This window comes from Pelodiscus sinensis, chromosome 21, assembly GCF_049634645.1.
Source record: "Pelodiscus sinensis isolate JC-2024 chromosome 21, ASM4963464v1, whole genome shotgun sequence".
In the NCBI taxonomy this organism is placed as follows: Eukaryota; Metazoa; Chordata; order Testudines; family Trionychidae; genus Pelodiscus; species Pelodiscus sinensis.
The window spans coordinates 9,188,043-9,209,158 of NC_134731.1; the positions used below are offsets into that span (position 1 = coordinate 9,188,043).

Consider the following 21,116-nt stretch of genomic DNA (forward strand, 5'->3'; position numbering starts at 1 on the left):
TGATTTGCATCACGCTGCTATTCAAGTATTCCAACTGATATCTGAGTTTATTGCATGACTGTAATGAATGTGACAAAATATACCATGCTGAGAAAAGGCCATCAACTCTTTATATTTATGATCAGAGTTCCAGAAAAGTTAATGCAGACATTACCAATTCTGCCAGTGTCCTTTGTGGGCAAGCTTTTGAAGATAGCAGCCGACGGTGATAAAAGATTTTGGAAATAAGCTCATAAAAGGCTCTGTTCTTATAAAATATTCAGAGAGTAAAAAAGGCATTTGTTTTCAGAGTGATATCAGATCACTTACCAGCCAAAACAAATGGAGATAATTTACAATGAATTTAACAGTAGGGAAGTAAATGAGATTAAATGGGTTTTTTTCCTCAGCTTTGTAAAATTTTTCTCAAGAGTTTCAACTGATTCAAGTAAGTTTGAAATAAATGTTTTAATGTTGCCAATAGGAAACCTCTCTCCTGGACATCTTGCATACATGAAAGTGAGGTAGTCTACCTCTGTATATCATCAGAAGGCATAATTTACTGGTCATTAAAGCAATGGTTTTCTCTTCCTAAGCCTCTGTTAGTTCAGTGGAGTTGATGTGGTTTGTCAAGATACCTTCTAAATAAGCAGCTACTGCAACTCTAGTTTTGCCTTCTGACAGCTCCTCAATACCACAAATATGCTCAATAGCTGTTTTCAGCATTCTCTCTCTTTCCCGGGAGTTTGTGTGTATTCCTGCTTCATCTTCAACACCTGATTTCATATATTGCAAGATATAGGATCTGATCACATCCCCATTTTCTGCTATTGTTTTCCTAATGAATGGCAGGTCTGTGCTATTTGCCAAGCTTAACAAATGAATCAGGGCCTGGCAGATCTGCGTTCTTAGGCTGGCACTGTATTTGAACTCGAGAAAGTCCTCAGTATCTTCACTCTTCTGCAGAGCTATAACCAATGCACTCCAGATCTGGGAGAACTGGTCGGTGGTTCCGTAGCGCTCCCTTTTGGTTGGGATGGAGAGCGCCATGGCAGATTTGATTCGAACTTTGAAATTCTTGCATGACTTCACCACTGATGTAAGAGCATTATAGGCTTGTGCGGTCCAAGGAGCTTCTCCTAAGAAGCACGCAAAGTTGCAGTCAATAAAACATACCAAGTCAATGTTACAAAAGCCACTGTCAGAAAAGTTTACATTACACCTCACCAAACTTGTCTTCATTTGAAAACTCAAGATTTTTCCCATAAACATAAAACCTATCAACAGTTTTTTGATGTATTGAAATAAAAAAAGAAAATCTAGCTTTTTCCTCTATGTCTGAAAAATATACTTAAGGGACACTACACTGAGACTCCTGTTGTGTTGCTTTTATAGAACATTCTTCCAGCTAATTAGAACAATACTTTTTGAAGTTCAATTATTGAGTAGATGCCACTTATTACAAGGCAGAGACCTTAATTTGTTTTGTTTTAGTTTCTCTGAAGGACAAAATTTATTAGGAGTCCAACATTTTTTCCATTATCCTTAGTCACTAAACCTCATATGTAGCACCGCTATTGCCCAGATCTTTCAAACACACACTAACTTAAACTTTACTATTGTGAATACCCATATTTAAATTAAGGTAGTAAAGCTAAGCATATATGGAAGTGTTTTCAGGAACACGATCTATTTAAGTGCACACAGACATTCTGGGCCAGATTCTGCCTATGGGATGTGAGGGAAATTTCAAACACTTTGAGGTTATTTTTTAAAAAAAATATCAAACATGCATATGCTAGATCAGCCGTGGCCAACCCACAGCTCGCAAGCCACATTCGGCTCTTCTCCCCGCCCTCCCGAAAGTGTGGCTCATGAAGCTGCCCCCGTGGCTCGTGAAAAGCTGTCTCTGCACCCCTGAAAAAGACCCCTGACTCCCTGTGCTCACCAGGGCAGGGGAGCCATCCGGCACGGCCATTCAAAATTGCGTCTTCAAGATGGCGGCAGCTGGCAGGAGCCTCATGTGGCCAAAAAACCTTTAACCGTGTTTCTTAAAGGGGCAGTCCTTTTTTTCTTTTTTTTCTCTTGACAACATCCCCTCCCCCACCAGCTCTTTGAACTATATGCACAACTATTTTGGCTCTTTGCCTGTAACGGGTTGGCCACCCCCGTGCTAGATCTATTCTTAGTTTAAAAAAAAAAAAAAAAAAAAAACTCTTAAGATTCTCTTTTGCAAGCACATTGTGCATTCCCAGCCAAAGAGGTCTGTGAAAAAAAAAATTAAAAGTAAGATTTTACTTACCAAGTGGCAAGGCAGGGTTTTTAAATACGTTTCCTAGTGCATAACATGCATTCCACCGTACTTTCATGGTGGCCTCACCCTGGACAGTAGAAATAAGGGCCTGAATGGATTCCTTAATGGCTTCACTAAATCTGGGTTTTACTATGTGATATGGTTGAAGGAAATGAAGCAAATTTCCTAGGGCCCGGACTGCATTGCTCTTTACCTGAAAAACAAAGCAAAAATTATATTTTCAATGTATACACATACATCTGTCAAGATCTCTTGGTGCATATACAAAAGTAAATGCATGCATATGGTACTGAAATAAATTAATTTTAGTTATTTTAAAAAAAAAAAAAGCCAACTGTCCAAAAAACAACCCCTTAAACTGCCTCTTCAAAAAGTTCCTGGGAAAATAAGACAGGCTTTACAAAATGAGCAGAACTTTAACCAACTTAGGCTGTGTCCAACTGACAAGAAAAAGCTACACTTTGTACTTTACTCAGGGTATGTCTTCACTAGGGGGGAGGATTGATGCTGTGGTGATCGATCCACCGGGGTTTGATTTAGCAGGTTTGACCCACTAAATCAAACCTCTGATCATTTTCCCATCAACCTTGGAACTCCACCAGAACAGGATGAGTAAGGGGAATCAATAGGAGAGTTTCTTTTGTCATCCTGACATGGTGTGAACCCTGTGGAAAGTAGATCTAAGCTACGTCGATTTGAGTTATGCTACTAAAGTAACTCAAATTGCATACCTTAGACTGACTTGTCCCCACACTGTAAATAACTAGATGCCAGCAGTTTCTATCTTCAAATGAGACAGATTAATATAAAATAAAATAATGTAAATGGTGGATATGGATTATGGTAATAATGCCAGTGGAGTCTCAATAGGTTTTGCAGTAGCTTCTAGGATTTGTTTATATGTAAGTGCTACTGTCAACTTCCCCAGTTATGCCATTCTTAGAAATTACTCAAATGAAACACATTGTATTAAATAGTCAAAAGCAAGTAAAGAGTTGTTTTAACTTTTGCCTTTATGCTTAGATTTATTCCTTTCCCTGCCCCACTCCAGCGAACCTTGTCTTTGTCCTTGGTTGCTTCAGTTGCTGACCGTAACATTTTCAATAGCAGGAGATCTGAGAATTCCTCTTGGAAGCTCTGCCCCATCACTTCCCTAGCAAAATAAGGATCCAGGATCAGAGCAGGCAGAAACAGGAGAGACCACAACAGAGCAAAGATAAGATATAGTTCCCCTATATACGATAAATAACTAAGTTGATAATACTCTTGATTTTAACTAAAATGCTGTGATGGAGGATAAACACAATATAGTATATATCATCACTGCAGGAAAGCCTGCTGGTAGTGAAATAAGACTAATGAAATACAGACATCAATAACCTGCTATCTGAAAGACAGAAAACAGTGTAGGAATCAATGGTAAATTTTCAAGTGGTAAAAAGATAATTGCAAGCTGGTCCATCATTCAGCACGAAGATGAGTTGATTAAGAAATATATTTATGATCCTATTTATCATTTCAAGGAATATTCAATTAAATCAAAATGTAAAAAATACAAAAAGAATAAAAGGAAATCTCATTCTTATGCCATACAGAGGCTGTGGAACAAATTGCTCCAAGATATGAAACGAAGAGTTTAATGGTATTAAAAAATGGATTAGATCTGGATAATAAAGTCATCCACGAGTTACAGATGATAGGAATACAAACCCTCATGCTTTAAGGTACAAGACAACCTCTAATTAAGAGCATCTAGGAAGAAGAATCCAGTATAGGCACATTAATCTAGAATTGCCCTCAACCAGGTTCTTGCACCTTTCTCCAATATTTATGGTATGGAACAGTCAAATACAACTAGGGTAAGTCTAGACTGCAAGGCTATTTCGGGATACCAGAACTACCTGAAATAGCTACCCCACATCCAAGGAACGTGTCCGCTATTTTGAAATAATTTTTGAAATAACAGATGCACTATTTCGGTATTCCTGTAAACCTTGTTCCCTGAGGAATAAGGGATGTCCTGAAATAGTGCTTTATTTCGAAATTTGGCACCGTGTAGACGCACCAAATTTCGAAATAGCCTATTTCAAAATAAAATTAAAAAAAAAGATACACAATTTGCATATCTTATTTCGATTTTAGAGTGCAGTCTAGAGATACCCCTACACTGATCTATTTGGACCATTGGTCTAACCAGGTATGGCAATTCATATATTATTTGGAGACAAATAATAAAGCTCTCAAGCTATTTTTCAAGTTTTATTAGCCAAAATGTTGCTACCTACATGTTAACAATCAGCGTGTCTGTCAGGTTGCCTAAGGACCAGGCTGCTTTGGCACGGACGTTGGGAGACTTGTCATGGAGGGAATTCAGGACTGCATTTGCTGTGTCAGCAACAAACATCACATCCTAGAGAATTAGAAGTTTTGTCATTTTTTTATGCATAACATTTTTTTTTAAAATGGAGGATTTCCTTAGCTCTGTACATGTCATTGTATTTAGTCACAGTGAAATCTGCAAAGACCAGCTATATTAAAGCAAACTTCCATGCTAAATAAAAACTTGAGATACTTTTAATTTTTTTTATTTTATGTTCCCAGTACAGCTTTATTTGATCTCTAGTTAACAACCTACCTCTACAAGGTGTCCAAATTTGCTCCTCTCTTGAGTGATTGCTTCTACATGATTTCACTGCATATTTTAATTTCAATGGTACTTTGATTTAAGCATAATTACTTGGACTGCCAATCTCGTACTCATCAAATGCCATTGTTGAAAAAGTAATTGCTTCTCCAAACTCCCTGTTGAGATGTCTCTCTAATCTTCTCTTTTGTGGCATGTTATATTTCGTTTCCATTTCCTTGCCTGTGATTAAAGCTTTTCTTTCCAAATATTTTAACTAAAATTTCAACTTCAGCTACTATTCAAATTTGTCAAAATATTCACCCATCTAAGACTTTTCAACCATGTTGCAAAAATAATGGAACCGCCTATGGCAACCATGGCTCCATAATGTAGTTTAGTCCATCTGCACAGCTGCAAATTCACATACACTTCCCCCAGGTCCCCTGTAGGCTGTGCTGATGGGAGTCTGTATCAAACACAGCTTTACAGTACACAGGGACAGACTCGGGATGAGATGTGCTGTGCCTCTTAGAAACACAGCACAGAACTCACAGTCCTGTCAGGCGCTAGCATCACTTTTAACTAACTTTGCACCGTCCCCGTTCTGGGCTGCTCAAGACTTGTCTAAGTCACAACTAACTGTCCTCAGCTGCTCATGGGCCTCCACACCGCCTGAAAACTCTGTAGCACTATGTGCTGTGACCCTATTCCTGACATGCCCCTCTTGCTCCAGCCCCAAGCCCCCTACGCAAGGCCTTGTGTAGGAGTCGTCTGCCCTATAGCTGCCTTCTGCAGTTCCTGCTCTGAGGCAATCTCTCCCAGCCAGATGCAAGGCTTTTAAAGCTTCCTCATACCCCTTTCACCTGACAAAGGGGCTGGAGCGGGGGGCGAGGACTTTACACGGCACCTCCATGCCACATTTCACACAGAAATACTGGACAGGTTCAAATGCCTATAGTGCCCATAGAACAGAGTGCGCAGTGTTGGTAGAAGTTCCACAAAGAAACCTCATGTTCAACAGCTTGCTGCTCACCAAACACATTGTTAAAAGCTTGAGAAAGATCATAATGGCCCATCGCTAACCTGCCTAAGACACGAGAAGAGGATGTAGACTCCAAGGGCTCGTGCAGCGGCAGCTTTCACCAGTGGATTCTCACTGTGAGTCAGCCCCAAAAGTAGCGTGATGCACAGTATCTGCCGGTCATCCTGCAGTTAGCAACGGGAACAGAGACACATTCTTTAAAAGAGAACAGCGGTGACAATATCGTGCTGCAAAGCCCACTCTTGGGGGGGGGGGGGGGGGAAGAAAAGCTAAGAAATCATGTGTGTTTAAAAAAAATAAATACCAGGAGTCTACAGAAGCAATGAGAACTTCCTGCATTCCTGTACAGGAAATAAGCAGAAGAGCTGACTAGCATTTGGATGCCACACAGGAAACAGGAGTACTCCCAACTCTGAACATAAATTATATGGCTGGTAGACAGAGTACTGTTGATTTCACCAACCTGTATCTTTTGTTATACAATGACAACCGGCTACGGCCTGTGTGCTAGGAGGAAAAGAAGCAACAGAAAGGACTGGGGCACACATAGGTTCACTGCCCACCTGGATAGAACAGGAACTATTGTAATTGTAGGAGACCCAACATGCCATGAGACAGTGTCACTCTTCAGTGCAAAAACATTAAAGAAGGATCACAGAGCACATTAAAATTCACACTGTAGAGTTTGTGAGGATACAAGTCTGCAGCCAAGTCAACTGTACTGCACCCCAGCAGTAGGGCAATGACTGACACCAAAGTCTGAAAGGGAAGTGGGATCAAAGTACAGAGGTATGAGGTACACTCTGTGCTTGGAGAAGCCGGACCAACTGAATTCCAGGGACACTGCTGCATTAGCAGTTCCTCTTTAAGTGAGACCTGGCAGAGTTCTCTGAATCATGAAGGGCACAGTGACATGAATGGAGCTGCACAATACAGTGGCTATTTGCTGCCAAGGCTTTAAAGTACAGAAGCATATTTCACGGGGTAAAATGAGAGCAATGCCATCAGATTCAGTTGCAATGGAGAAAGCAAACATTATAGGTTCAGCTACATTTTGCTAGCCAGCCAAGTGGGGGGGGGGGGGGGGGCAGAGAAGTGTGTGAACAACATCAGTCTACTGCCTTCAGTTTAGCTGTCTGCATGCTTCGCTGAACTTTATCAGCAAAATAGCAATATCTTCCCCATCTCACCCACAGAATAAGATTCTAAAGGCCATTCTTCTCCATGCAACACAACTGAGCTATTCAACCATGTCATTAATATGCAAGGCCTTGAAACAGTCTAGTGCTTGCTTGTGTAGCCATCTCCTAAAATACCTTTACAATCAAACTTTTTGAATATTCCCAAGCAGGCCTTTTTCAATCTTAATTGTTCATGGTTTATACAGGGAACTTTAATGTGAAAAAATATGAAGACTGCATGACATTAAAAAAAAAGTAGTGACCATATGAATTTACCATCGTTTCAACAGTAATATAGTTAGCGGGATAAAACCAGAAGACATAATATTTAAAAAGACACAATCAAGAGAGGGCATTTGTTACCTGCAGAATGCTAAAAGCTTCTGGTAAAATAGAAGAAAGAGCATCACAGGCACTTGTCTGAAGCGTAGGATGTTGAGCATTCTGAAGGGCACCAGGTAAAGGGCCATTTAGCATCATAGTCCAAAAAGTTACAACCTGTGGTGGAGAAACTGTTTACCAACTGAAACTATTAAACCACTGATGCTGATGTCAGATGAGCTTGACAATATTGCCCACATCTCTGATCCTGAAATGGACTGTCTTTTCTAAGACCATCTTTGAAACACACCTAGTATCACAACAGTGGGTATAAACAAGCAGGAAATTTACTATTACGACAGTTGGAAATCTCAAAATAGTTATTATGCTCTATCCTGAAGTTGTACAAATAATGTTTTGACTCTCCCTGTTTGTTTCATTTGTTTTATTAACATTCCATAAAATATTTTTTAAATAGCCTTCAGTACACAGAAAGAGTATTTAACAGACATGCATTATTGCCAGAAGCACAATTTCTCAACTTCAATGAGCGTGTCAAAGAAATAGCCCAAATGGATTTTTCTGTGATCACACACACTTGGTATAGCCTCTTCAAGTTTAAAATATCTAATTCAAGTAATCACACAAGAGATGCCCGTAACTCGTCGTCACTTCCTTAAATTAGCTTGATATTTACCAGGAGGTTTACTCAGCTTTGACAAAGATTGTCATAACTGTCTTAGCATAGAACACACGAATACCATCTTAAAAGAATGAGTATGAACCACAGCAGTTCCTGTCAGCTCATTTTAATAGGAGCAAACAGCTTATCACAATAAAATCCTACAATCTATGCTTGTTTGTAGATTTTTACAGTATCATAGTTTGCTGCTCAGTGTATACCATACCAGTATCTAAAGATACTTTGTACTTCCCCTCTACCTCAGTTTTACATTAGATTGTTATATCTACATTCAGGGCCAATAAGTTTTCAGATTTCAAGACATGAATCTTCATTAAGTGTAATCCCATCTCAAAAGCCCATATACTTACCAAGTTAACAGGTACTCTCTGACTGACAGAAATGGTTGAATCTGGTTTATGCTGTTGTATTATGCCTGTGCCCAGCTCCTCCAGAAGCTGCCAAGAAAAAGAAAATGAACTGGCTCCTTATCAAAGCAAACTCCATTATTATTTGACTATAGAAATATTTAGCACAAACCTCCGTCATTTACACAATGAATGAAATCTGTAATTTAATGTTATTTTACATTACACTCTATGACTGCTAGCTCAAAGTTAGTGGAAAAGTTCTTCTTAAATAAAGTCTCCAAGGAGGGCAACATAGTAAACTTCTCTGCCGAGATAGAAATGTCTTATGGTTCCCGAACAAATGGAAACTTCCATATCTCCCACATCAGCTGTCGTGGGAGTAATAAATAAGGGTCCATTTCTGGATTGCTTCCACAGCTAGAGCTCCCACTGAATTCAATGGAATTATGAGTGTGAAAAGAATGATTTACTGGACAGAGTAGGGTTTTGCACAATACGCTGCTGTATGGAGAAAGGAAAGGTCTTGTCTGTGTGTACTGTATGAAGTAAACGCACAGAAGCACATTCAGAGTTCTCCCTCTATACCAGCGTTTCCCAAACTATGAGCCGCGGCCCAGTACTGGTCTGTGGCAAAAAAAAAAATACCAGGCCTCAGCATGGCTGCCGGGGTGTTCCAGGCTCCCAGAGTGCCCGTGCGGCACCAGATCCCCCAAATCCTGGGCTGGGCGGAGGATGCAGCCAGATGTTCTGGGCTCCTCGCAGAGGCATAGAGAGGGGGACCAATGGGAGCTCCCCAGGTGCCACACTAGGGGAGCTCCAGGCTGGGCTGCGGGGGAGGTGTGGGGTGCTGGGCTCACCTGGGCTGCAGGAAGAGAGAGGTACTGGGAACCCGGCACTGGGACTCAAGGGGAGGGACAGGGAATCAGTGCTGGGCTCAGCATGTCTGTGCGGTTTGGGGGGGAGGTGCAGGGAAACGGAGCTCAGCTGGGCTGCGAGAGTGAAGAGCTGCGGGGTGCTGGGCTGAGCTGCGGCAGGGGGGAGGTGCGGAGCTCAGAGATCAGTTTGGCTGCAGGAGGAGGGAGGTGCCAGGAGGCCGGGGCTAGACTCAAGGGGAGGGAGGGGCAGGAAATCAGAGCTGGGCTCAGCAGTTCTGCGGGGCTTGGGGGGAGGTTCAGGGAAACGGGGCTCAGCTGTGCTGTGGGGGAGGCACGCAAGGAACCAGTGCAGGGCTCAACTGGGCTGAGGTGGATGGGGGAAGGCATAGGGAACAGAAGGGCAGCTCAGCTGAGCTGTGAGGGGCTGCAAGAAACTGATGCTGCACTCCCTTGGTTTATGGGGGATGGTTTTGGGGGAGGTGCAGGGAACTAGAGGGGGTGGACAGCTCAGCTGGGTTGCAAAGAAGCCTAGTGGGGAGGAGAGGGAACCAGGAGCCCTGAAATGACCTCTCCTGGTCCAAAAAATCCCTCTTCTGGGACCAGTCAGGTCCAGAAGGTGCCAGACCAGAGAGGTCCAACTTCTACCTAAGTCCCCTCCTTGTACCCTCCCTTCTAGCCAGATACCCTACCCCCAATATGCTCCTGCTCCCACCTCCTGGAATGCCCATGCTGCGCTGGGTCCCCCAAGCCCTGGCCCAGGCTGGGCGGAGGATACAGCTGGGTGAAACAGTGAAAATGTATTCATTTTTAATTCTTTTTTTTATATGCGTTTATATTTTTGGACTGCAAAAAACAGCTCTGAAAAAAAAGGGTTCCAACTAAAGTAAAAAGTTTGGGAAATGCTGGTCTAGCCAGCTTTCTATACATTTTACAGTCCATTTATCCAATCTATATTTCCTTAACTTGCTGGCAAAAATATTGTGGGTGACCATATCAAAAGCTTTGCTAATGCTAGCACTGGGGGCTCTGGGAGGACCAGAAACAATTTGCATATTCACCATTTGCTTAATGAATATGCAAATCTGCAAATGAATGTTACCGGTCCTCCAAAAGCTCACGAATGGATTTACTGGTCCCAATGTCAAAAAGTTTGGGAACCCCTGCTATATACAATTCTCTTGGATTATAAAGATATTTTCACATCAAGCTTAACTACAAATACTTTAAAGCATGCGTACAGAGCAGCATTCAGTAAAAAGCTATCTGCATTTCTCCATGCTCTTACTTTGGCACCATGGAGCTGGATGGATGGATCTGTTTCTTCCATGCATTTGCAAGCCACCTCTCCAAGCTCTAATAAATAGCTCTGAGCCACAGGGAAATAACCCTTCACAAGAAGTGCCAAGACCTGCAGATAATGAAAAGGAAAAAATAAATACTGAATTCTAATTTACCAACATGAAAAAGAAAAAACAATATTTTAGTCAATACAGTAACCATACACTAAACTAACATGAGAGCTAGAAAGTACAACATAAACTAGTGAACACAAAAGATATTTGAACCCTAGGATCTTGTTTCATAGAACAAGACAAAAGCACTATCAAACAAGAACTTGCAATAAATTAATTATTCACATTTAAAGTAGCTCTCCTGAAGCTAACTACTACCTAAGCAAAAGAGAATCTGTGAAACTGACAAGCCCTGGCTCTCCTATAGTTTGGCTGTCCTGGTTAATGAAGCCAGCTATGACAAGCATCCATTTCTCTGGCAAGGAAATGAGGCAGCTTAATTTCCTTAGGATGGAAGTGACAAAATTATACTTTTCTGCACTGTTACATCAAGAAAAACCAAAGGTGAGTTCGTGAGTCTCAATCTTACATGGTGCTTCATTCAGGCCAAAGTCATCTTTTGCTATCATTTCACCGATAGATCTTTCTAGTCAAGATTTAACTTATATTCAACACCGGAAATAGAGGTTTACATAGAGAACACTCCCAATTCTTACTACATACATTCATGCCCCATCATCAGACAAGATAACTAAATGACGAGGGCAGCAGAACCAGCTGATACTGGTAAAATTTGATATTTATTCTTAGTTTCATACATTTAGTTAGCTCTTCTAGCACTTGTTCATTCCTACCTGTAAAGATTCCAGTCGAACAGGAGATGGTTCATAGACGGTACCAGCTGTGAAGCTAGCATCGCTATCGGAATAGGAATCCTCTCTGGGCAGAACAGCAGTGGAGATACAAAGACGTATGAGCCAGCAGGGTTCCAAAGATGAACTCTCCCAATTCCCTGTGGGTTCCCCTTGTGTGGGTGGTGCTCTTCTCCACCACTCAGAGGAACTTAAGCGATGAGGAGTTGCTGTACCGCTATTACTTAGCCCTGAAGAATTGGGTTGTTGCAGAAGTAACTGAACCTCTGGTGAAGGAGCTTGAGCGGACACAACAGCGCCCAACAACGTGAGACTAGAAACCCGAACGTTAACATCTGTTAAAGACAATATGGGGGAAAAAATTTGTAAAGGGTAAACATCACTAAGTGGTGATGTTACTTACACTGTTACCAATCATAAAATGTTGTTCTTTAAAAAAAATGCTAGTAATTAAGAATTTGAGCTGAGTTAAGATGCAGGTTCAAACTCTGTAAACTGGGATTCTCTGGTCCAGAAACTTCCAAAGTCCAGAATGGATGTTGCAAGACCATAGCGTCCCAGTGGAGCGCCAGCAGCGGGGAGCCCTGTGGGACCAGCAAGGTAGCAGGCTGACGGCAGTGCCACTCAGCACCTGGCATCAGGACTGCCCTGTGGGGCTGGGAGACCCAGCACATGGCTGCGTGGTGGAGCTGGGAGCCGTGGCAGTGGTGTGCGGTTGTCCAGAGAGGCCCGGAGCTGCAGTGCGTAGCTGCCTGGCAGGGCCGGAAACCACAGCAGCAGCAGCTGCCCAGGAGGGCAGCAGAGCCAACAGGAGGTGGGGAGCTAGTAGGCTAGGCTGGGGGGGGGGGGGGGGAAGAGGGCTGGGGGCAGGAGAGGCAGAAATGACCTCCCCTGGTCCGGCAAAATCCCTCATAAAGGACCAGTCAGAGGTACCAAGGGTGCCGGATCAGGAAGGTGCAACCAATGTAACATATACAGAGAGAAAAGGATCCACCCCAGTGCAATGCAAACCTTTATGATGAACATATGGCTTTATCTGGTTCCAAACTCTTGTCAATAGACCAGGTTTTAAACGGCTATACGGTGCATTCGATACCAAATTTGCAAGGCACTAAAACACATAAGAGATCACTGCATGAGAGGTGATAGAGGCCAAGCTGAAAATGATTTGTCCTATGATTTAGGTCATTTAGATAGCAATGTTGATTGTATTTGCAAATAACTGAAGACAGTTGCACAGTATTTGAAAATTTGACCCAAAAACTGTGCTTCGAAAATAATTACTATGATCACATATGACCAATCATAAAAATCGAGATATGGAAGGAATATTTTAAATTAAAAACTCAAATCAAAATTACCATTAAAAAAGAAACAAAACCTTTACAATTATTATTCGATAGTGAGTTCTACAGCATTATTTTGTACATCTGCTCAGCACAGAAGCCATAAGGGAAATACAGAAACAAGAAAACTGTGTTTGAGAGATACAATGAGACTTTCCAGGCAGAATCAATATGGCAAGCCTTGTAAGGATGAAAAACAACTGCTATTGTGAGCCAGGCAGATCTCTGGATTTCTGCATAATCACCCTGTCTCAGTCTTGTCTGTAAAGGACGAGGCCTGCTTTCAAGGTCATTAGAAAATTATAAGCATGTTCAAAGTAAGTGTAAGTACCTTGATGATTTGTGTAAGGGTTTGTGAGGAGGATTCTGCCACCAGGGCTAGCAGCAGACAGCGGTGCAACTCCCTGATGCTGGAAGCAATAGTTACAGAGAAAGGGGTAAAAGCTCTTTTATGGTCATGTGCATCTTCAGCAACAGAAAGAAACTGCTTAGAACCTTCCAAGATGGCTGAGAGAACTTGAAGAGCACAGGCACGAGTCTGAAATGATACAATAATTTCAATTCTGTTTCAATCAAAGAAACAATGGGAAAATGTCAACCCTTCCTTTTCCTGCTTCTTCTCACTGTGTGTGTGTGTGTTACGCAGCAGCTTTCTCCTCACTAGGAAAAAAAGACACTATGTGTGTACGGACCACAGGATATGCTAAAATCAGGGGACTCGGCTCTCTGAAGCATGACAGTCTTTTGCAACTCACTAAAGACAGAATGTCCTTAGTCTCTTCCCAAAAAAAGCACATTAGTATGCAGAGTACATACTCTGTTAACAGCACAAATATTATGACTGCAGGTCAACAGCAGATATTCACAGGCATGGCTTTGCAACTCACTTATCCACCATTCCTTTTCATTACTGGGGTATTAGGATTCAACACCTTATCTGCTGAGGTTTCCTTGGATTCTCCTATCAAAAGCTTTTAAATGTTCGGCTCTTTACCATTCAGCATCATCACAGACCTTCACATCTGGAATTCAGGGCACCTTAAAATGCATAATTCTCGACCTAGAACTTTTCCATGCATCAACTATTGGGTTGTAATCACTATGGAAAAGTGCCCATCCATCACAATATGCCTGTCTTTTTAAGGGGTTGTTTTAATATCAGTACTTTCCAGCTCTTCTAAGCTCCTCCTCTAGAAACAAACTGAGATACAGGCAGTCCCCGGGTTACGTACAAGATAGGGACTATAGGTTTGTTCTTAAGTTGAATTTGTATGTAAGTCGGAACTGGCTCCAGATTCAGCCGCTGCTGAAACTGATCAGCGGCTGACTACAGGAAGCCCTAGGCAGAGTTGCTCTGCCCCCGGCTTCCTGGAATCAGCCGCTGATCAGTTTCAACAGCGGCTGAATCTGGACTCCTGGGACAGAACAGCTAGGGTGCTGCCGGGTAGGTCCCCGCAGGACCAACCCGGCAGCACCCCAGCTGCTCTACCCCAGGCGTCCCGCAACAAAAGCCTGGTCTGCTGGGGGGGGGGGGGCGCACTAGCTGCGCCCCCTCCTCCCCCAGCAGACCAGGGAGACCCGAGCCAAGCGGCGGAGGCACAGAGATCCCGCCGCCTCTGCGGCTTTGCTCCTGTCTCCCTGCAGTGCTGGGGGGGAGTCCCCCCCAGCACAGCAGGGAGACCCGAGGAAAGCCGCACAGGCGGCAGACCCCGGAGCAAAGCTGCACAGGCGGCGGGGTCCCCCAGCTCTGCGGCTTTGCTCCTGTCTCCCTGCTGCGCATTAGCTGTGCACAGCAGGGAGACAGGAGCAAAGCCGTAGAGGCGGGGGATCCCGCCGCCTGTGTAGCTTTGCTCTGGGGCAAAGGAGCAAAGCCGCGCGGGCAGCGGGGTCCCGCCGCCTGTGTGGCTTTGCTCAGGTATCCCTGCTGTGCACAGCTAATGCACAGCGGGGAGACAGGAGCAAAGCCGCAGAGCCGGGGGACCCCCCAGCACACCAGGGAGACCCGGAGCAGCTTTTCTTGCCCCGGAGGACACGGTGGCAGGACCGCTGCGCTCTGGGCGGTCCCGCCGCCCGCAAGCTCCGGGGCGAGAAAAGCCCCGTTCGTAAGTGCGGATCCAACTTATGTAAGTCGGGGACTGCCTGTATTTGAAATTCATTTCTATTCCATTTCAGTTGCCTTCCTTTGTATAGCATTCCATTTATTTATCCTGTGTGAGTAAAGTGTCGTCATTTCTCAACTGGAAGGAACCATCACCACTTTTTGAACCACTTAGGGCTTGTCTATTCCACATTATTGGACATTCCACATTATTTCCCCACGTGGACTTTTTGAGTATACGGTAAGAGTGCATACTAGCTTAATGCATTTTGAAAGTGTATGACACTAAACCTCCAGAGGGCAGTCTTAGTGTGCAAAAAGACTGTCCACATGTAGAACTAGTGCAGAGCAGCTACTGAGCTTTAAATTCATACTTTAATGCACACTTTCCTGTATAGACAAATTCTTAACATAGTGTGAAATTTTTTCTTTATCTCTTCCAATTTGATCAACCCTTTTCATACATTTTGGAAACTCTTTGGTCACCTCAATGACTCTTCTGTAAGAAAAATAAGTTTAACGCCAATAATCTGATCTCATAATTTTAGAGTCTATATACATACCAGATCCTTTGTTATGCTAACAATGCACCCTCTCTTAGTCCTGTGGTACACTGAGAAAGGCCATAAAGATCAGGGAAGGCAAATCTGAAGACTAGAACTTGAAATAAAATAAAATAAAAGCTTTCAGGACAAAAAATTCCCTTACCTTTGGAGAGGGATCCTTCAAAGCAATAGTCATCAAGGATACAGACTGTGGGCTGCCTATGCCAGGTGTGTCAGGAACAAATGCTGACCAGTAGCCATAAAGAACTTTTTTTTCTATTGATTTGATAGTGGAAAGCAAACAGGCTAAAGCCCCTTGACGAACTTTGGCTTGATATGACCTTTAATGAAATAAAAAGACGAATTAATAGCAGCTCTGAAAAATAACTAATTTGACTTCATTTATTCAGGTTATTGACTAGCTATAAGAACTCCAAGTAGAACAGCTAAGTCCAAAAAGAAAAAGAGAAAAGAGAGCATCAGTTTACTTACAGACTACTACTAATTACCACTTTTCAATTGTCTTAGTTAATAAATATATAAATCACATTAAATAATTTCTCTAAGAGTTTCAAGACTCCAGTGCTGGGACTGTGTGAGTGGGGAAGGGAGTAAAACACTGCACATGTGCTAAACTGGTGCCTTATCTAAAAAAAGGACAAAAACTATCATTTAACATGCCACACAATCATGAGTGTTATGAACAACATATGATTTGCTTCATTGCTTTACGTTTACATGAACAATAACCTCATTTTGCTTTGTATTCCACCTTCAGCATCAGAATACTCCGACTCACTGCTGCTGATCCTTTTCCAGGTGGGACAGCATGATGATAAGTGACCCTTTCCAGCAGGCATATATGCAGCATCTAATGTACGATTCCAGGGATTTAGACAAGAACTGCTTTGTGCATTGCCTGAATGTAACTGAAATACGCCCATTCCATGGATTGCTCCATCTCCTACATCACCTTCCAATTCTTCTTTCACTTCTTCCCCCAACTGTCCTTTCTTTTGTTTCCCCTTGGACTTTTTTCTTCTGGTCTGTGTCAAGAGGAGGGAAAAACCACAAAGGACAGATTAAAGTAAGAATTTTGCCACCAGAAAACATTTTATTATCCTGCAAATCCAGATCACATTTGAGAAACAGAGAGACACTAAAATCCCCAAAAGTAGCATGAATGAATAAACTTTAGCATGTTTATTACTTAAGTTCACCAATATGGAGTTGCACATTTTATAAGTAGCTAGATGGCTTATTTGAGATAGACAGATTAACTTTAGCCAGTCAAAGAAAAAGTTTGGGTCTCTGGTATTTAGTTACTGTTATGAAATAGTGTTAAATAAATGAATTATACATAGATTAAGATCTGATTGTTTCAATGCATTTCAGCTTGCATACTCGGTTTATTAATAAAGAAAAAATAAATGTAATATTAACAATTTAATGTCCAAGAGGTACATGTTATAAGACATTTTTGTTTAGAAAAAAGTATTTTATATTAAGATACTTAGCAGGAGGATATCTTTTCAAGTGATTTATGTAAGGGTTCCTGTATCTCGTTTAGATTTATAGGAGATACTCATTAACTTTAAAAGATTACAAGCTAACAAAATGACTCTATAGCTTTATTTTCTATAATGTCTTTCATGTAATCTATAACCCAAAATACTTTACAAAGTAAAAAAATAAACAAAGGGAAAGAGAAATGGATACACACAAACAAGAAAGAAACATTTTTAGATAAGCTTAACTTCTCCAGGAAGACGTGATTGTGTGTTAGAAAAGAAGTAGTGTAACTTGCGATACAAAGTGCCACAGCTAGTATGCCACCATCAGTCCCACATTTGCAGGTCACAAATTCTTGACTACAAATGCATAACTAATGCACACAACGAAAGTCTATCAAATCAATCTCCGCAAAACCCTCTGTTCTAATCATTTGACTTTGCAGAGCAATTTATTATTCAGCACAGAGATTTATAATCAATACCATTAAGGTAAGCAATGTGAAATACACCACATGCTGAGAAGAGGAAGAAACTTTCAGCCATTAACACTATAACAGGAAATACATAGTCAAAACAGATAGACATAAACAAAAATCAACACATTGTGTAATTTACGTTTACCCCTGTTTGCTTAATGGTGCTCAATTCCAACTGTTCCTGTTTGACAGGCGATCTTCCATCATACTGAGGAAGTGGAGTTGGGTACAAGACTGCAGGCACTTCCACGTTCAGTCCAGGAAGCCCATAGTATATGCATTTCTAGAAGAGTAACAAAAAACAGCCTTCTGGTCCATTTGCATGTGCAAAGAATTGTCATATATTCAAGCAGTCACCAATTGTTTTCCGTTTACTTTACAACTTTCTTTTCTGTATCTTGTCTCCCTAAGCTCACACCCAAGCTGCTAATGGCAGATAAATAAGCATGAGGAGAATCTACTAGCCTAATAAAATACCTCAACAGTAATTCTGATTCTCCAAGTGGACATATTTTGGCAACTGAATTGAATTATTTCTAGAAGGATTTTAACAAGGGTCCATCACTGAAGCTAATGGGAGACTTGCCTTTTAACCATCAAGGCATTGCCATCACTTTCTTTGTGAGAGGAAATACGAGTGAGAGAACTGATGGCTTTATTATACTCTAGAGAGAACTTTTTCACTTTCTCCAATGTCTTTCATTTCCTTTTCTATATTATCCTCCTAAACCACACATCAGCTTGCCATGTGATTTTTTTTTCCCTGTCTTCTCTCTTATCTGTTTCCATGTAAAGTGGGATAGGAGGAGCATACACTATACAGTCCATCTCTCTATAAGTGGATTTAAACCAAGAAACCATTCACCTTTAATACAGCAAGAAGAGACCCAAGCTCATCAATCTGAATTAGCTTCATCTTCCCACCATTTAAGAGTGACTGGATACCTTTCAGAGCATTCTGTAACAACTGAAAATAACATAGAATTAGCCAACCACACAAATATAGCATATTTCAACTTATGAATTTCACACTTTATACAGTCCAAAACAACATAACTGTTTAGCACCACTGAGGTATTTGGAACAACCAACTAGAGCTGAAAGATATTAGTGAAGTCTCAGCTGACAATATTGCAAATCACAAGGCATGTACATCCTTTGCCAAACAGGAAGTCTTTTGATTTGCAGTAAGTCTTTTATAATCAATTTTAAAAGTTGTCTAGATGTCGCACTGCAAGACGTAGTATAACTTTATAATTAGCGTATTTCAGCAGGTTAGACTCAAACATACCATACAAAAGGTGATGTCATCTATATCGGAGGCTTTTGAAGACTGTAACACGTTTAGGAAAGTTTGAAAGCACAGACTTCTGTAAGAGTCATCTAAGTATGGCTGTCCAGGCACACTAAAATGAAAGCAGATATATGGCTCTCAATAAATGTTAGCCAAGCTCAGATCTATGCCTCCCTAGCATAGCAGAGACATGGAATAGATCTGCATTTTGGCACCTATGAAGGATGAAACTCTGGTGCTAGAAAAACCATCTGGAAACACTGGTTACTAAAATCTCAGTACACCTGCTTACATTTATTCTAACTTCTAGCTTTTCCTGTCTTATTAAAGTGAATTCCTATGCTTGGTTTTTCAGGCCGCAAGGATGTGCAGGATGATATCAATAGAAGCAGTGTCACAATTCTGCTGGGAATGTCCTCAGACACGGGTGCATTGATCCCACTGAATTAATGAATCTGCATGTGTATATACTGGGATACAATTTAGCCCTCAATATGATCTTGACTTTTCCATTTTCTTTCATTTCCGCAAAAACATAGCCAGCCTTAATGCAGTGAAAAATTGACCTTTTTTATTTACATTGTTATTTTCATTACTAAATGAATACGAGGAAGGTGATCACTACACCAATTCAACCTGAGCTACCTAAATATCAGCTTACCATCTCATGACCATTCCTGTAGTTGCTCTAGATTCATTAAACAATTTTTTTTGTGCTGGATCCCTAACAAGCTGGTGCCCCTATGTTTAATTACCTCAATTCAGCTGTGTGCAAGTTTGATAATGTTCAGAATAAGATTCAAATATTGCAAGTGATTTTCCCAAGAGTAGAATCCAATTAGAAAAATCACATTCAAAACTGCCAGATGCTGCACTTTGCTCTGGTCTAAGTAAGTCTTTTGACTTCATGCAGGACCTCAGAACACTCTTCCTTTTTAAAGATCCCATTCAGTGACACGTCATATCTTCCTAACTGCAAAACTCTTTAGAGCAGGTCCAAATTCCTGCTGGCTTAGATTGAGTGTTTATTCAGTTTAAGTTTGTCATAGACAAACAAGAAAAAGCTTCCTTCTTTATCTGAATAGTTTAGTGAAGGTTTTTGGATGCACAGTAAAACTCCAATAGTCCGGCATCCAACTTTACGGCTCTCCCGATAGTCCGGCATCAAAATGGCAAGGATCCAGGACAAGCCAGCTGTTCTGCATGTGACTCAGTCACAGCTCTCCTCTCTACCCATCCTACATGCCGGGCTTGAACCACTCTTCTGAGAGCCCCTCTCATGCATGGCAGGCAGGGAAGTGGCCAAGGCTGCCTGGTGCTGGGCCAGGAGCCGAGGGCTGAAGCCTGGGTGGATGGAGCACTGAGGCCAGGAAAGCTTGGCGCTCGCAGGCTGGGCTCAGGGAAATGCAAGCTCGCCACACTGGCTGGGCTGGCAACGTTCCACAGGTGGGTCTCCTGTGAAGAGCTGGGCCGATGCTGGGGAGCGGAGGAGTAGAGGTGAGTCAGGGAGGCACCTGGTGAGAGGGGAAGGGGGGTCGGCGAGTGCAAGGGGGCAAGCGTGGGGAGTGTGGGGGGCACGGCACAGGTGGGGGTTGGGAGTCAGATACTAAAACTCGCCAAAACCAGCGCGCTGCACAAGGCAGGCGTGGCTACAGGGATCTTGCGCTTCAGCTGCAGCAGGGCGGCACTGCGCTGAACCTCAGGCCAGGGCTGGTGGCGCTCAGGGCTCTGTGTGGGATGGGAAGGTGGGGGCAGCACCTCTGGCTGGGCTGGGTGCTTGGGGAACCTGGCTGCACACCACAGGCTGGTGTGGCTGGGCTCCTTGCACAACTGGAGCAAGCCCACACTGAGAGCTGCGCACTGGCAGCAGCAAACCGCTTGGCTCACGGGCAGGGACTGAAGCTGTTATAACAGTACCTCCCAATAATCCAGCACCACCTAGGTCCCTCAAGTGCCAGATTAGCAGAAGTGTACTGTACTAAGATCTTAGAATAGTGATAGAAATGTAGCCGTGTTAGTCTGGGGTATTTGAAGCAAAATGCAGGACAATGTAGCACTTTAAAGACTAACAAGATGGTTTATTAGATGATGAGCTTTCGTGGGCCAGACCCACTTCCTCAGATCAAATAGTGGAAGAAAGTAGTCACAACCATATATACCAAAGGATACAATTAAAAAAAATGAACAAATATGAAAAGGACAAATCACATTGCAGAACAGGAGGGGGATGCAGGCGCGGGGAGGGAGGGGGGAGGAAGGAAGGTAAGTGTCTGTGAATTGATGATATT

The 21,116-nt window shown here is 42.3% G+C and overlaps 1 protein-coding gene across 2 annotated transcripts in view; it reads right to left on the bottom strand.

Annotated features, from left to right (window-relative positions):
* Positions 1-241: 241 nt before the first annotated feature.
* The window catches only part of HEATR6 (HEAT repeat containing 6), a 31,025-nt gene continuing 10,150 nt past the window's right edge, over positions 242-21,116 (bottom strand). For both annotated transcript variants that reach the window (XM_075904787.1, XM_075904788.1), the window contains 16 exons: positions 18,826-18,940; positions 18,400-18,501; positions 17,680-17,817; positions 16,295-16,590; positions 15,708-15,885; positions 13,233-13,439; positions 12,567-12,666; positions 11,538-11,890; positions 10,677-10,799; positions 8,517-8,603; positions 7,506-7,640; positions 6,003-6,125; positions 4,579-4,703; positions 3,350-3,446; positions 2,282-2,486; positions 242-1,118 (listed from right to left, as the gene is read on the bottom strand). In XM_075904787.1, the coding sequence (XP_075760902.1) occupies positions 571-1,118; positions 2,282-2,486; positions 3,350-3,446; positions 4,579-4,703; positions 6,003-6,125; positions 7,506-7,640; positions 8,517-8,603; positions 10,677-10,799; positions 11,538-11,890; positions 12,567-12,666; positions 13,233-13,439; positions 15,708-15,885; positions 16,295-16,590; positions 17,680-17,817; positions 18,400-18,501; positions 18,826-18,940 (2,932 nt within the window). In that variant the 3' untranslated portion in view covers positions 242-570. The remainder of the gene's footprint in view (positions 1,119-2,281; positions 2,487-3,349; positions 3,447-4,578; positions 4,704-6,002; positions 6,126-7,505; positions 7,641-8,516; positions 8,604-10,676; positions 10,800-11,537; positions 11,891-12,566; positions 12,667-13,232; positions 13,440-15,707; positions 15,886-16,294; positions 16,591-17,679; positions 17,818-18,399; positions 18,502-18,825; positions 18,941-21,116) is intronic.